We start from the raw sequence: 13,253 nt of genomic DNA, 5'->3' as shown, positions 1-13,253 counted from the left end.
TCTTAAAGGACAAGCAATCAACCCTCCCCACAGCCGAGTTATCATATAACCCAGAAAACCACCCCATCCTCAAACATCAGATTGAGCCCTCTGCTCCTTTCCCTTCCTCTCCCTCGTGACTCGATACTGATCTATCCGTCTGTTTTTTTTCCCTGTCCATGCGTTCTCGCAGGGATGGAGAGGTGCTTCTGTATCTCTTCATCTGGATGGAGCTTGGATGGAAATACCTACATCAGTATCAGATACGAGTGGATGGGTTAGGGACTGCTGGTGTTGGGGGTCGGGGTTTGGGTAAGGGGGGTTGAATTGGTGGGAACATATTTATTTGTTTTTGTGTTTTGTGTTTGTTTTAGTGTAGCTGATAAGTCTGTCTGTAGATGTAGATATTGAATGTGCTATGGTTAGAAACGGATAACTAGTATGAATTAGTTTGCTTCTAGATATTGAAGTTTACCTCATACTTCGATTGCAAAAACATTGTCAAGGATAATCGTAGAGTAGGAGCATTCCAAAAACATATACACTTTTGTCCACGCATCAACCCACCTGACAGCCAAAGGAGAAAAGCTTGTAAGGATAATGATGATGGATTCAATCAGGTGCAAATTAGTTACCTGTTTAATATATATTGAATGCTACCCAGAGCCTATGCTCATATGAGTAATTGGGGTAGATGGGAACAGAACTAAACTACTACTATCATATACTGAGTGATGCACGGAGGAAAATTAAGGTCTAAGAATCATCGTTCCTGTCTCTTCGCTTCTTCTTCTCTTTTATTTTTCTTTTTGACTCTTTCGGTGTATGTATATACAGATATACAGGGTAAAATAGCTAATATCATCCCTCGCTGAACACAGTTCTAACACACCAGAAAGCTATATCATCGACATCCATCCAAATCAGATCAGAGAAGATAATACTCCGTCACAGCAAACAGACCAGCCAGAGCCACTGGACAATATGTACAATTCATACAGGCAGCCAGCCAAGAAGAGAAAAGAAAAGTAGAAATCATGATATAGTGTAAGGGAGCAACGCCAACAGCACAGAAACCGGTGCGCATATTTCCAAATGGGTGTTGATTGAAATGCTGTTTAGTAGTAATCCAGATCCATGACCCAATAGGATATGGGTGCCTCTGCTCTATCCATTGTAGCCCAGACCTTCGAGCTCCTTGCGCACCGACTCTTCAGTCTGGATCTTCTTCATCTGCGTATCCTCGAGCTTCTCTCCACCGGCAAGGCGCATTTTCAGCTCGTCGATCGCGCGGATCTTCTTCAAAAGACCGCGAATCTTCTTGTCCTGCGCGGAGTGAGCACCGCTCGCGTCGGCTGCTGCGGCGGCGGCGGCAGCAGCAGCGGCAGCAGCAGCGTTGTTGGCATTGGCATTGGCATTGGCCTTGGGTGCCTGAGCTCCATTGGCCTGGCCGCCGTTCTTGCGCTCATTCTGGCCCTTGGAACGGTTGTCACCCTTCTCGCCGCGGCGGTCCGGGCTCGGCTCGTCCTCACCATCCTTCTGCTTCTTGGCTTCACGCTTCTTCTTGTTGCGCGCAGCGGACTTGGACAGCTTCTCCGGCTGGTCGGCACCAGGGGGCAGAGCGACTCCACCTCCAGGAGCGGCTCCCGGAGGAAGGAATTCCTCGGCCGGCTCGGCACCCGGCACCTCACGTCTGCGCGTCCGGCCAAATCCGTTCGTGGTGTGAACGGTGGCACCGCCGCTGGCACCATCCCGGACAAAGACCGCGCCGCCCTGATCCTCACGCTTGAAGGCGAGAGGGGTGAGCTGGCCGCGGGCACCGGGAGGCCGGTACGCACCGGCCGGCTTGACCGGAGCCTTCTTGGTGCTCAGGTACGCCACGGCGGAGGGGTGGGGGGTCGGAAGCGGGCTGAACGGATCGCCGAGGGGGTGCTGGATCAGCGACTGGGGGCGCCAGCACACATCGTAGAGCTCGTTCATGTCCTCGTTGTACATCAAAGCACCGCTGACATGCCAGATACGGATGCCATTGTCGACTCTGAGGCGAGGGCTGGTGGTGGCCGTCAGGATATACTGACCGTCGGGGGACCAGTTGCAGACACTGGCGTTGGAGGCTTCGACGGTGGCGATCTTGTGGAAGTTCTTGTCCATGTCGTAGATGTCCATCTGACCGGCCAAGTTACCGAAACCAGCCACCAGCACGAATCGTCCGTGAGGCGAGAAGAGGATGGTGTTGCGAGGGGCCAGAGCGAAGGTGTGCTTGGGCACACCACGGAAGTTGAAGATGGTGGTCTTCGCGGGCATGTAGCCGTACACCACACCGAACTCCTTGGAGTTGGGAGACCAGGTCACATCGTGAATAGGTCCCTCCTTATCCAAGTCCACACGAGAGTCGAAGCCACCACCAGCACTGAGCAGGTAGAGAGTGGTCTCGCCATAGTAACTCTTGCCCGACCGATCCACGTCCGTCTGCGCGAGTACGATCAGGGTGGTACCCTGCTCGTTCCACTTCAGCTGGACCTTGTCGCCCTTGAAGAAGGTCTTCTGCGAGACGGGGGCTCCAAACTGAGGCACCAAAAAGACCTTGACAGCAGCGGGTTGTCCCTAAGCAGCCATGTATTAGCTCTGGAATAATGATACTCTCACCGGGGTTGTAAACAAGTGCACCATACGTACCTTGCGCTCAGGAATGAAGACGGCCACAGAGTGGTTCTTGCCAGGAGCGACCGCAAAGTCCGCAACCCCCTCCACACGCAACTTGTTCCAGACCTGAGACAGATTCTCGCTCTGGTAGAACTGGACTTCGTTGGTAACGACCCGGGCACAGTAACGCTCGTCGGAGGTGTATTGAAGGTTCCAGCCCGTCTGCGACTTCTGGACGAACTTGCCCACAGGCGTGTCCACATCGCCGTTCTCGGACGACTGCACGACCTGCCAGACCTTCAGGTTCTTGACCGCATCGCCGTTGGCATCCTTGGAAGAGCGTTGCCAGGTGATCAGGTAGGTTCCGAGGGGCGAGAATCCCAGCTCGAAAACGTTATCAGCAGCGATGGTCGAGACCACATGTCCGACAGAGGGATCGACGATGGTGACCCTAGTAAGCAACTTGTAAGTTTCCTTTCCTCCTTTATTGGTTTGAGTGAGAGTCGGTTGACGTACTTCTCTGGGGATGCCCATGCGAAATACCGGCCGCAGGGAGAGTAAGCGCTACAGCGAAGGTTTCCTTCGGGTCTGCAAACAGAAAATCAGAAGATTAGCAAGCTATTCGGAGTAGAAGTATCGAACGAATTAGACGTTACATACCTTTCGAACCCCGACAAAGGTTCATAAACTGGGGCCGCATCCAAGATGCCAACGCCCTTGACCGTACGGTCTGTAGCTAGTTAGAGTTGCCCTTGAACAGCAAAGAAAATTCCCCGAAAGAAGTAAAGCGATGTTTTCTTTTTTCGAGAGTCCTCTATTATAGGATGGAACGAAGAATAAAATTGTAGGTAGACTCACAAGCAAGCTGAGTGGGAGCTGCCATTTCGAAATGTCTCTCAACGTTTCACTCTGGTGGGACGAAACACGTATTCACAAAAGCCACGGGAGCAGCTAGAGGCGCGCGCGCAGACGATGCTAATGCGACGAACCAGGGAATATCACAAAACCCAGGATCTTAGTGGTAGAAGAAGAGAAACGTTCCCCGCCACTTAGGTAGTGTGTAACAGGGCAGCAGAAAAATTGCACGGATAGTCTTCGGAAGTGTTCCAGCGGGAAGACTGAACGGAAATTTTACTACCGGGGGGTAGAGATAACGAAGACGAAAGGATAGATTGAGAGTGGACGAGGTGTAAGATATTGGCCGTTGGGAGGTTGAAAGCGTGGCGAGAAGTTGTGGTCTGGAGTGCCGCGAAACACACAAACACACACAAAGACTCAAAAGTGGATGGCAGCGAAGCTTGGCGGGATTGAACGAATACCTCAGTACGAGTCTCCGGTTCCAAAGGGGGAATTCTCGATGCTTGACAAGTCAATGCCAGCAATGACAGGGACAGGAAGACAGTCGGGGTTGGAGGGAGGAGGAGGGGGAAAAGGAAGTTGGAAGGGGGTGGGGAAGGTGACAAGAGGAAGAAGAGAGGAAGAGACAGAGAAGAGGAAGAGGAAGAAGAGGCGCCGAGAGTGAGAGAGAAGCCAGACTGAGGGAGTGAAAGGCTGAAGGGGGACCCGCGATGGAATCCCCCCTCCCCATTGGGCGATCTCGGCCCCAGTTCACCAAGTTCCAGTTGAAATGTTGCTCGTTTTTCGCCTCCATTTATTCTCTTCCCCAACTACTACTTTTTCTTAATTTGTTACTACTTGCAGTGACTGGGTATTTACTTTTCAGATTAACAAGATGACTACTATGCTTACTGCCATACATGGAAGCAACTGCTAGAGGAACAACAAACAACAGAGATCCCGGGAGTCTAGACTTTTGGCAATTGTGAAGGAAAAGAAGATTCGCCCCGATTCGCCTGTTGGAGTCAATCTGGTCCTGCTCCGGTCGGGATGGAGATCCTCCTCGTTGGACCCGTAATGCTTAGATTAATCTAATCCCAATTAACTTAACATCATCGTAGTTTCGTCAAGACTGGCTGGTGGGCATTTTCAATTGCTGCACAAAGTAACCTGGAAGAAAAAAAAAATAAATAAATAAATTAAATAAAAACAAATGACTCGCTGCTAGCTAACTATTCTACAAGTAAATGTTCATTGATATCCCGACTTCTGCCTCTCTCTCTCGCCCTAGAGAACCATGTAAAATAAATGACCAGAGCCCACAAAAGCCTCCCTCGCCAATAATGATCATATCCTCCTTTCCCCCCTGTCCAGCAAAAACATGTCCATTCTTTTTCCGTACAATTACAATGCCGAAAAACCCTTGAAGTTAACTGAAGCTTGGAAATATTTGGCAGCAACGCCCGTAATCCTATCCTTTTGACAACCCGACCTTATTGCCATCGGTCTGTCTGTCTGTTTGTCTGTCTCCCTCTTTCACTTACAAAAAGAAAGCAAACTAGTAACTCAAAAAGTCGGCTGCTCGCCACCTTGAGCGGGAGTGGCCAATCGCGGGGTCCTCACCGTGGTGTCAATCACATCCGAGTCAAACGTCATCCCATCGACCATCCGCGCATCTTGCGTAGGTTCTGGTGTCACGGATCCGGTCGGCGACTGGGTCGACAGCAGCATCGCGCCCTCCCCAGAGTGTTGCTGATGGTGGGATGCGAATGCGCTCGCACGGCTCACTCCAGGGCTGCCCAACGAGGTAGGTCGATGTCCCGATGATGTTCGGTTCAGCAGCGGATGTGAAGTTGGTCCACTAATGGTACTGGCACCTTCGCCGAATGCCACCAGGCTAGCGTCGCCTTCATCGCTGTAGTTGCCTACACTGGACGTCCCGTCCTCCGGGTACTCGCTCATTCGGTCTGCATCGAAGGCATCACTGCCACTGGCCCAGGTCGTGCGGGCGCCCACGCTGCCTGTCGCACTGGCACTACCTACCGTACTTCTTTCTTTGATCCCAGAGCCACTGTCAAAGTAGCCGGGGTATTGAGTCCCTGCCATCATGCCCGAGGGCTGTGGAGTGCCACCCGCTCGAGCCGTGGCCACTCGTTCCAGGCCTGCTAGACGCGAGATACGGTCGGCGCGTTCTGCTTCCAGCGTGGTAGTGGATGTAGCAGATGCGGAATGGGAGTGGTGGGCGTGACGACCGTGGGGAAGAGGCTGACCCTGATGGCCATCTTTAATGGCGGTTGTAGACAAGGCCGACAACGAAGTCGTGCCGGAGTTCGGGGTCCCTCTAGTGCGTCGCAAACTTCTTGTCAGCCTGATCTGATAATGGTACTAAAGAAATGAAGATAAAGGCGAAAAGCTGCATGACACAATCAGAATGAAAGCTTGAACAAGCTGGGGAACTTACGGTCCCATGTCTGATGGAGTCACTGGGTCCGATGGCGGGGGAGGGAGATTGATCAGAGTGGGAGTAGTCATCTTGTCCTGATAAAGCTCGGTTGAAGTTGAATATTCACAAAATGTAGGGACGTCTGCCCAAAGTGAAATGCAATAAACGATAGAGGTAGATGGCGCGATATAATGAGGGTGTGGTCCTTCAAGGAGATGCAGCGGTAAGGGTGTCGATCTGGATGCGAAAGACTAGGGAAGCAAATAACAAGATGGTTTGAGAGAAGAGACGGATGGATCTGCGGGGCAGTGAATTGGCTGGTCTACTTATGATGAACCAAGTCGCGTAACAATAAAAGACAGGGGGGATCCGTGGTAAGAGTTGGGAGATCGCAATGGGGTTTTTTTAAGTTTGGGTGCGGAGGGTCCAAAGCCAGCTTGGTGGTGGTGGTAGTAGTAGTAGTAGTAATGTGGACTAAATAGTAACAGGAGGGTAAGTAGTAGTAGAAGTAGTGGCAGTAGTAGGAGGGAAGTAAATGAATGAATGAACGGGTCAGTGATGAAAGTGAGGCTGTCGGTGGGCCAGCACCATTCATTCAAACCTTCAATCTGAAGCAGATTCGCCTTCTTTCTTTTTTTTGGTTTTCTTTTCTTAGAATACAATCTCCCAGCCTCAATGCAGGTCCATTCCAGGCGTCTTCTAGTGGATGTTTCGGAAAGCCATCGTCAGTTCCCCGCGGTTTCGGAGGGGGCATTTCCCCCTGGAGGTGATTGTGACTAGTCCAGTACTCCGTAGTACTAGTAATGATGAATGCTTGAACTCGACTCACTCACTCACTCTCTGCCATGGTCCCAAACGAGTTTAGTGTCTTCCCCGGCAGCCCCTGACGTCACACCCGCCGCTGGCACTTCACCAACCAATCAACATCAGGCGCGGGGCTCGACACCTGGGAGCCTGAATGGTCGGGTTCCGAATGCAGCCTCCCACTACACCCCTCTCACCCCAACCTGGAATGAATGTACGCCATACTTGCATTCCCGTTCCATCTGGACCCTCGAAGAATGACTCTATTATTGTGGCATTGGTTTCGTATGGTGACAGGTCTAATGTACTGTGATGGCGTTGCGGCATTCACTTGTTCGAGAAAGGGGAACATAAACATAAGTTGAAAAATAAGATGGAAAAAAAAAATTAGAAGTTGTCATCCACCCCTCTGGCCTTTTCCTCCTTCACTCTCTCCTCCGTAATGTCCCACCACCAGCTGTGTGGCGCTTCCCGGCTTGAGCGAGGTTCGCGACCCGACCGGACAGCCTCGCTCTCATCCCACGGTTTGGGGTTGAGCAAGTAGTGCATATTCTTGACGCTCTCGTCTCGCCAGATCGCATCATGAATCCCCTCCCACCGCATGGTTTTGAGCGCATTGTAAATGTACGGCAGCGCCACCCATCGCCCAAAGAATACATCTGATAGCAGGGATTGATCGGCAAATTCATAGTTGGTGGTCGCAGATGAGGACAGCTGCGCCAGAATCTTATCATAGACTTCGTGGGACGGATTGACCACCTGGAGACCGCCGTTGGGGATACCCAGCCCGGCCGTGGGTGATGCGCCCTCTGTTTGCGCGACATCCGGGGTGGCATGCTGGGATGTGTATGCGCAATTGGATGGAATCCTGGACAATGGTGCATTAGTCTTTGTTTACTTGTCGGATAAGTTGTGTCCTCGTAGGACTCGGGAATGGAAAGATGGATAGTCCATACCAATCAGGAGGGTAGTGCGGCTTCTGCAGCGGGTTACAGACACAAGCATGACTGGCGGCAAAAACACGGTTCCCTGTCCCAGCCAGGGCTGGAGGGTCTAGCTCGAGCTCCATCAACTCATCCATGTTGCGGAGAATCATCATGTCACTGTCCAGCTGCACAACGCGCTCATACTCCACAAGAGAGAAGGGCGTAAGTTTGCTCCAGCAGTCATAGAACCGCACATCATTCACGTAGTCCTTGGGAACTGAAGGCAGAAGATAAGGGACACGCTGCTTCAAGATTCCACGGGCATCAAGAGCAGCATGACCTTCCGCCGGGAAGGAGTCCGTGTAGAGAGCAATCAGCGGATATTTCGAACCGACTTTACGGAGGGAGTATTCCAGGGTCAGTAGCCCCGACAGGTAGGCAGTGTTTGTAATTAGAGTTGTCCATACTGAGATGTGTTAGCTATGAGTGCTCTCGAAGAGTTCTAGTGCCATGGTTGTGGACAGTACCTTTTGTCGCATCAGTTATGCGGGGGGCACTGGTATTGTGGGCCATGGCCGGAAGAATATAGATGCTTTAGAACCGAGTCGCCGAATGAGAGTTTTTGCAACACGGGGATTCACGCTGGACAGCTGCCTTGGGTTACTTATGGCGAATTGATACTCGCGCTTGCAGTTCCGGAGACGACTCTGTCACGCACTGAACAGCAAGAAGTCAGAAGAGGGGAAGGAGCGAGGGACGTGGGGATTGAGGACGCGGTTGATGACTTCGGGTCATCGGGAACCTCTCAATCATCACGGAAGCCTAACCGGCTTCGTCTTAGTGATATTCACCATCCTTATCTCGATGACACCATTAGTCAGGGATCGGACATGGAAAAATCTCGAAGCTTTAGATATTAATATTGAGTTAGTACTGCATAGTAGATAGATATTATTATCTAGATGTATATTCCCCTGCTATCGAAAGAGTGGGCCCGCGGCTGAAGGTGTCCTTCACCAACGATAAACGAGAAATGAGAAAGGCAATGTAGCGTCTTACCCATAGGTGGATATGATAACTCTCCACTGCTACTACTTACTACGGTTCTTATCAAACACATCCAAATTAGCCTGCTTGACATACTACTCATTACATACAGTACAGTACTCTCCGGACAAAAGCAATTACAGCATCATCTTGCTTACTAACATGCATTAAGCATGCTCCACAAACAGAAGACACATTTCTCAATAACTAACTCACTATTCGATCTAATATTAATCATGAAACCAGTCTATTTGCTGCATGTAAATAACTACTAGTTATGGTAATTGCAACAGATCTTTGCCTATTCGGGATCAGGCGGTCAGTCCCGTCCATGGAATCCTCTTGATGCCTGGGGATATTAATGGCTCTACTTTACTTTTACTTTACTCCGCCCCCGAGCCCGGAGAAAGTAAACAACCTCCTTTTATCGATTCCACCCTCTCAGCTATCATTCCTATTAATTTCCATCTGCTTTGAAGTTGGATAGCTCTTTCACTGCTAGCAAAAGAGACTGATAGATGCCCGATCTCCTGCTCTCATGACGGAGCGCAGCAACGAGGCGGAACCTCTCATCCGCGATGGATGGGTGCCGCCAGACTCGCATATACCGCCAGGTGCTTCCACCCCTGATGAGGCACCCAAAAGCAGCGCATACCTCTTCATACTGACCCTAGCCATGGGAGGGTGAGTACTCAATGGCAAGAGCTTGCTTCATTGTCCTCATTGACCCGTTTTTTCAGTCTCCAGATTGTCTATTCGATCCAGCATTCCAGTGGATCAGTAAGTTGTAAACCTCGAGAAATCAAGCAAGTATCAGTAGCTAATATCAACATCGCTTATCCTATAGCCGTATCTTCTATCTCTAGGAATGAGCAAAGCGCTGCTTGCCTTTGTCTGGATTGCAGGGCCCCTTACAGGCACTCTAGTGCAGCCTTACATTGGCATCCGAAGTGACAATTGCCAAATCTCCTGGGGCAAGCGAAAGCCGTTCATGGTATTCGGTGGCGTACTCTTGGCTATCTGCCTGCTAGCTCTGGCGTGGGTGCGAGAATTAGTGGGTGGCCTATTTGGCTTGTTTGGCCTTGATGCCCAGGCAGGTGAAACCGAAATTGCAGTCATCGTGGCTGCAACGCTCTTAATGTACTGCCAAGACTTTGCCATCAACACTGGTATGATATTCACTCTATCTTGACTCTCCTGTAACATAATTCTGACGTCCTGTCACAGTTCAAGCAGCTACCCGGGCTTTCATCGTTGATAATGCCCCCGCTCATCAGCAGGAAGCGGCAAATGCCTGGGCAAGCCGTCACGTCAGCGCAGGGAACATCTTCGGCTTCATCATTGGCGGGTTGAATCTGCCGAACATTATTCCATTCCTCGGAAATACACAATTCAAAGGGATCAGCGTAATTGCCAGCGTCTCACTAGCAATCACTCTATCCATCGGCTGCGCTTATATCAAGGAAAAGGATCCGCGTATGGAGCCGTCTTCACCTGCCAGTCTAGGGTTTGTGTCATTGCTTCAGTCCATTAAAGAATCAGTTCATCGCCTCCCTTTGCGCATTCGCCAGGTCTACATCATTCAGGCTGCAGCATGGTTTGGGTGGTTTTCGTTCTTGTTCTACGCCACCACTTACATAGGGCAGTTGTATGTGAACCCTATCTTTGAAAAGCATCAAGATCTATCGGACGATGAGATCAACAAGGTATGGGAGGATGCTACACGCATCGGTACTTTAGCGATGCTTGTGAATGCACTAGTGTCCTTTGCAGCGAGTATCATCCTGCCAATGCTGGTGGTTCCTTCGGAGAGGCAAATGGCAGCTGAAGCGAACACCAGTTCAAGCAGCTTTCGATTGAAGTTGAGGATCCCTGGTTTATCACTACGCCGTGCATGGCTCCTCTCTCATTGTCTATTTGCCATCTGCATGTTCAGCACGTTCTTTGTTTCCTCCCCGGGGCAGGCGTCGGTGATGACTGGAATAATTGGCATTGCCTGGGCTGTCACAGCATGGGCACCCTATGCCCTTATCGCGTCCGAGATTGCCCAAGAGGACCCCGGAAGACCGGCACATCGTCGAGAGAGATCCGGCGAAGTAGAAGGAGCAAGTATCTTGCCATATGTTCAGGAATCTGACGAACCAAGAAGGACGGAAGAAAAGTCAGTAAATCAAGCTGGTGTCGTCCTTGGTCTACATAATGTCGCTATTTCCTTCCCCCAGATCATTTCCAGTGCGATAGGCAGCCTCATCTTCAAGGCACTGCAGAAGCCACGGGGACAGCCTTGGGATACCAGCACAAGCTGGGTCATGAGACTTGGAGGATGTGCTGCCATTCTTGCAGCTTGCCTGACAATGGGGCTCCACGAGCAGTCTAGGAGAAAGTAGAACGCATGATGGCCACCGCACAATTTCGGGACCTCACTTGGGACTAGAAATCACATAGATCTTGGTACTCGCCATCTTTCATTCTCAGAGGCCACTCAAGGCCTTCATGTGCCTGCCAACACACTGGTTTTGGCAGCATCGTAGCGGCACTCAAAGCTGGAGGAGCTGAATCGCATCGTTCTATTATTGCGATCATGCAAGACGCTGGAAAGCCTTGTGAAGGGAATCCAAGCACAATCAGCATGCATTCTATTTGCGGAGATGAGCATCGATGGTGTTCTCAGCCGGAATCCACTCGGATCCTGCGACGACGGCGGTCGATGGTTGGCGGCCCAGACGCTCAGATGCATTAGCGCAGCAACCCTTCACCATCCCCTCAAACATACTTATCCCAGGCCCCTCCAGAGATCATGAGCTCGCCTTCGATGTCAGTCAAGAGTAGCATCGCTCAGCTGCTTGCTGGGTTTAGCCTCCGAATGGATGTCTCGTCAACAGTGGCTACCTGGCTCTCTCTCGCCGTTACGGTGGTAGGGCTGGGCTCCATTGTCACCCAATTCGGAACGATCATCGATCAGACTGACCCCTTCCACACCCTGCGAGATGTACAACACCTGGGCCGCTGGCGGTTCTGGCAGCCACATGTACCATGGTATAGAGTCGTGAAGCCCCCTCTTGTCGGGCCTGTAATCAACGCCAATCTGCCATGCGGGCTCTGTGGCAGAAAGACCGTTCATGTCAGTCGGCGGCCACTCGCGCAGCCAACAGGTAAGGCTGCATGGTCTATCCTGCTCAACGTCATTCATCCATCTTCTACCACCCTGGAACAGCCCTCCCAGACCGGCTCGTTAGTCTCTACCAAAAGCCCCGTCAAGACTGAGCACGTCGTGACCATCTCGGGAGAACCGCCAGTCCAGCTGCCAACCTGGGATAGCCTCCCTCGAGGCCCTCTCACCAAGCACAAGCTAACCGCTTGCACGGTCATCTCTCGCGCAACCCTCATGGCTCTATTCACCGTAACCAACGCTCGACCAGTGTTTCGACACAGCGGCGCATCTGGCCATCGAGCCGCATACGCCTCCTACTGCGGACAATGGTACGTCGAATGGCCCATTGGCGACGCCGCACACGTCCACTTCGCGGCACACGATTCGCACACTCTGAACAAAGACGTCTACCCTCCAACCTTTGAAGTCCGTGTCGACCGCTGTCTGCGCATGCTAGCCGGTGTCATCGAAAGCCCCGCGTCCTCTCCACCATTCAAATGCGCCTTCCCCGGCCGCAAAGCATCAGGCAGGTGGGTTCTCGAACACATCGTGCGAGGCTTTGGCGGCGCCCACGGCAGCAGACACCTCTACAACATGATTGGAGGCAACGTCAATGAAGTCGATCTTCTATTAATGAAGCCAGTCACCGAGGACAATGCCTACGACCTATCTTCAGAGCTACATTCCAGTTTCACCACTCTATCCCTCCCCAGTACCGAATCCAACCCCCGCCACCAATCCACTACCACCACTACCACCCACTCCGTAACCCTACACATCCCACCCCACGAAGCCACCATTCTCAACACCTGCCTCGACTACCTCCCATGGTCCTCCCTCTCATGGTCTATCCACCGCGGCCTCCGCGACATCCTCCTCGCCTTCGCCAAACCTCGCATGAACCACTACCGCGCCCAACTCGCCCATACCCTCCGCACCACCGTCTCCACGCACGCAGACTATCTCATCGCTCGCGGCTGGGACGCCCAGTTCGTCCACAACGGCAGCATGGCCGACTTAGCCGCGGGTGCCGTGTTAGCCGGGAGCGGCAATTCCGGGGACGCAGTGCGCATCGTCACGGATATAGCGGCAGTGTGGTATGAGGGGCGGAGAAGAAGAAGGACTGGTGATGGGTTAGATAGTATAGTATCATTCGATGAGACCATGTTCTGGAGAGTTCCTCACCAGCAAGTGGAAGAAGCAGAAGAAGAAGTAGGTGGAGAGAGGGGAGAGTTAAGTTCCATGGCTGTTGTGGCGCTAGTCAAGTTCTTTGTTCTGGAATGGAGTGTGGAGTTGGATTATCAGATGTATCATGATTTGCCGTTGGAGTTGTACTTGGGATGATACCTTATTTTTTTCTTTTCCTTGTTGAATCTTTCTAGAGGGGTTTATTTGCGGTTATTGATATCGTGGTGGTGATTTT

General features: G+C 51.6%; 5 protein-coding genes across 5 annotated transcripts; 2 read left to right on the top strand and 3 right to left on the bottom strand.

The window, feature by feature from the left end:
• Positions 1–1,146: 1,146 nt before the first annotated feature.
• Positions 1,147–3,505, bottom strand: AKAW2_80914S (translation initiation factor 2A; the record flags this gene model as incomplete). Its single annotated transcript, XM_041681987.1, has 5 exons — positions 1,147–2,583; positions 2,656–3,073; positions 3,139–3,210; positions 3,283–3,352; positions 3,481–3,505. 5 exons carry the CDS (start codon positions 3,503–3,505, stop codon positions 1,147–1,149), a joined length of 2,022 nt encoding a protein of 673 aa, XP_041548875.1.
• A 1,520-nt stretch (positions 3,506–5,025) lies between these two features.
• AKAW2_80913S (uncharacterized protein) lies at positions 5,026–5,991 on the bottom strand (the record flags this gene model as incomplete). Its single annotated transcript, XM_041681986.1, has 2 exons — positions 5,026–5,800; positions 5,921–5,991. 2 exons carry the CDS (start codon positions 5,989–5,991, stop codon positions 5,026–5,028), a joined length of 846 nt encoding a protein of 281 aa, XP_041548874.1.
• Positions 5,992–7,093: 1,102 nt separating this feature from the next.
• Positions 7,094–8,205, bottom strand: AKAW2_80912S (glycosyltransferase family 8 protein; the record flags this gene model as incomplete). The annotated part of the gene is made up of 3 exons (XM_041681985.1): positions 7,094–7,574; positions 7,663–8,098; positions 8,160–8,205. 3 exons carry the CDS (start codon positions 8,203–8,205, stop codon positions 7,094–7,096), a joined length of 963 nt encoding a protein of 320 aa, XP_041548873.1.
• A 1,012-nt stretch (positions 8,206–9,217) lies between these two features.
• AKAW2_80911A (uncharacterized protein) lies at positions 9,218–11,066 on the top strand (the record flags this gene model as incomplete). Its single annotated transcript, XM_041681984.1, has 4 exons — positions 9,218–9,363; positions 9,420–9,459; positions 9,527–9,848; positions 9,907–11,066. 4 exons carry the CDS (start codon positions 9,218–9,220, stop codon positions 11,064–11,066), a joined length of 1,668 nt encoding a protein of 555 aa, XP_041548872.1.
• A 410-nt stretch (positions 11,067–11,476) lies between these two features.
• On the top strand, positions 11,477–13,174 carry AKAW2_80910A (uncharacterized protein; the record flags this gene model as incomplete). Its single annotated transcript, XM_041681983.1, has 1 exon — positions 11,477–13,174. The coding sequence occupies one exon, from the start codon at positions 11,477–11,479 to the stop codon at positions 13,172–13,174; it is 1,698 nt and encodes a 565-aa protein (XP_041548871.1).
• Positions 13,175–13,253: the final 79 nt, after the last annotated feature.

This window comes from Aspergillus luchuensis, chromosome 8 (assembly GCF_016861625.1).
Source record: "Aspergillus luchuensis IFO 4308 DNA, chromosome 8, nearly complete sequence".
NCBI lineage: Eukaryota > Fungi > Ascomycota > Eurotiomycetes > Eurotiales > Aspergillaceae > Aspergillus > Aspergillus luchuensis.
The sequence above is the reverse complement of the archived record's forward strand: the minus strand, read 5'-3'. Positions and strand labels throughout refer to the sequence as shown.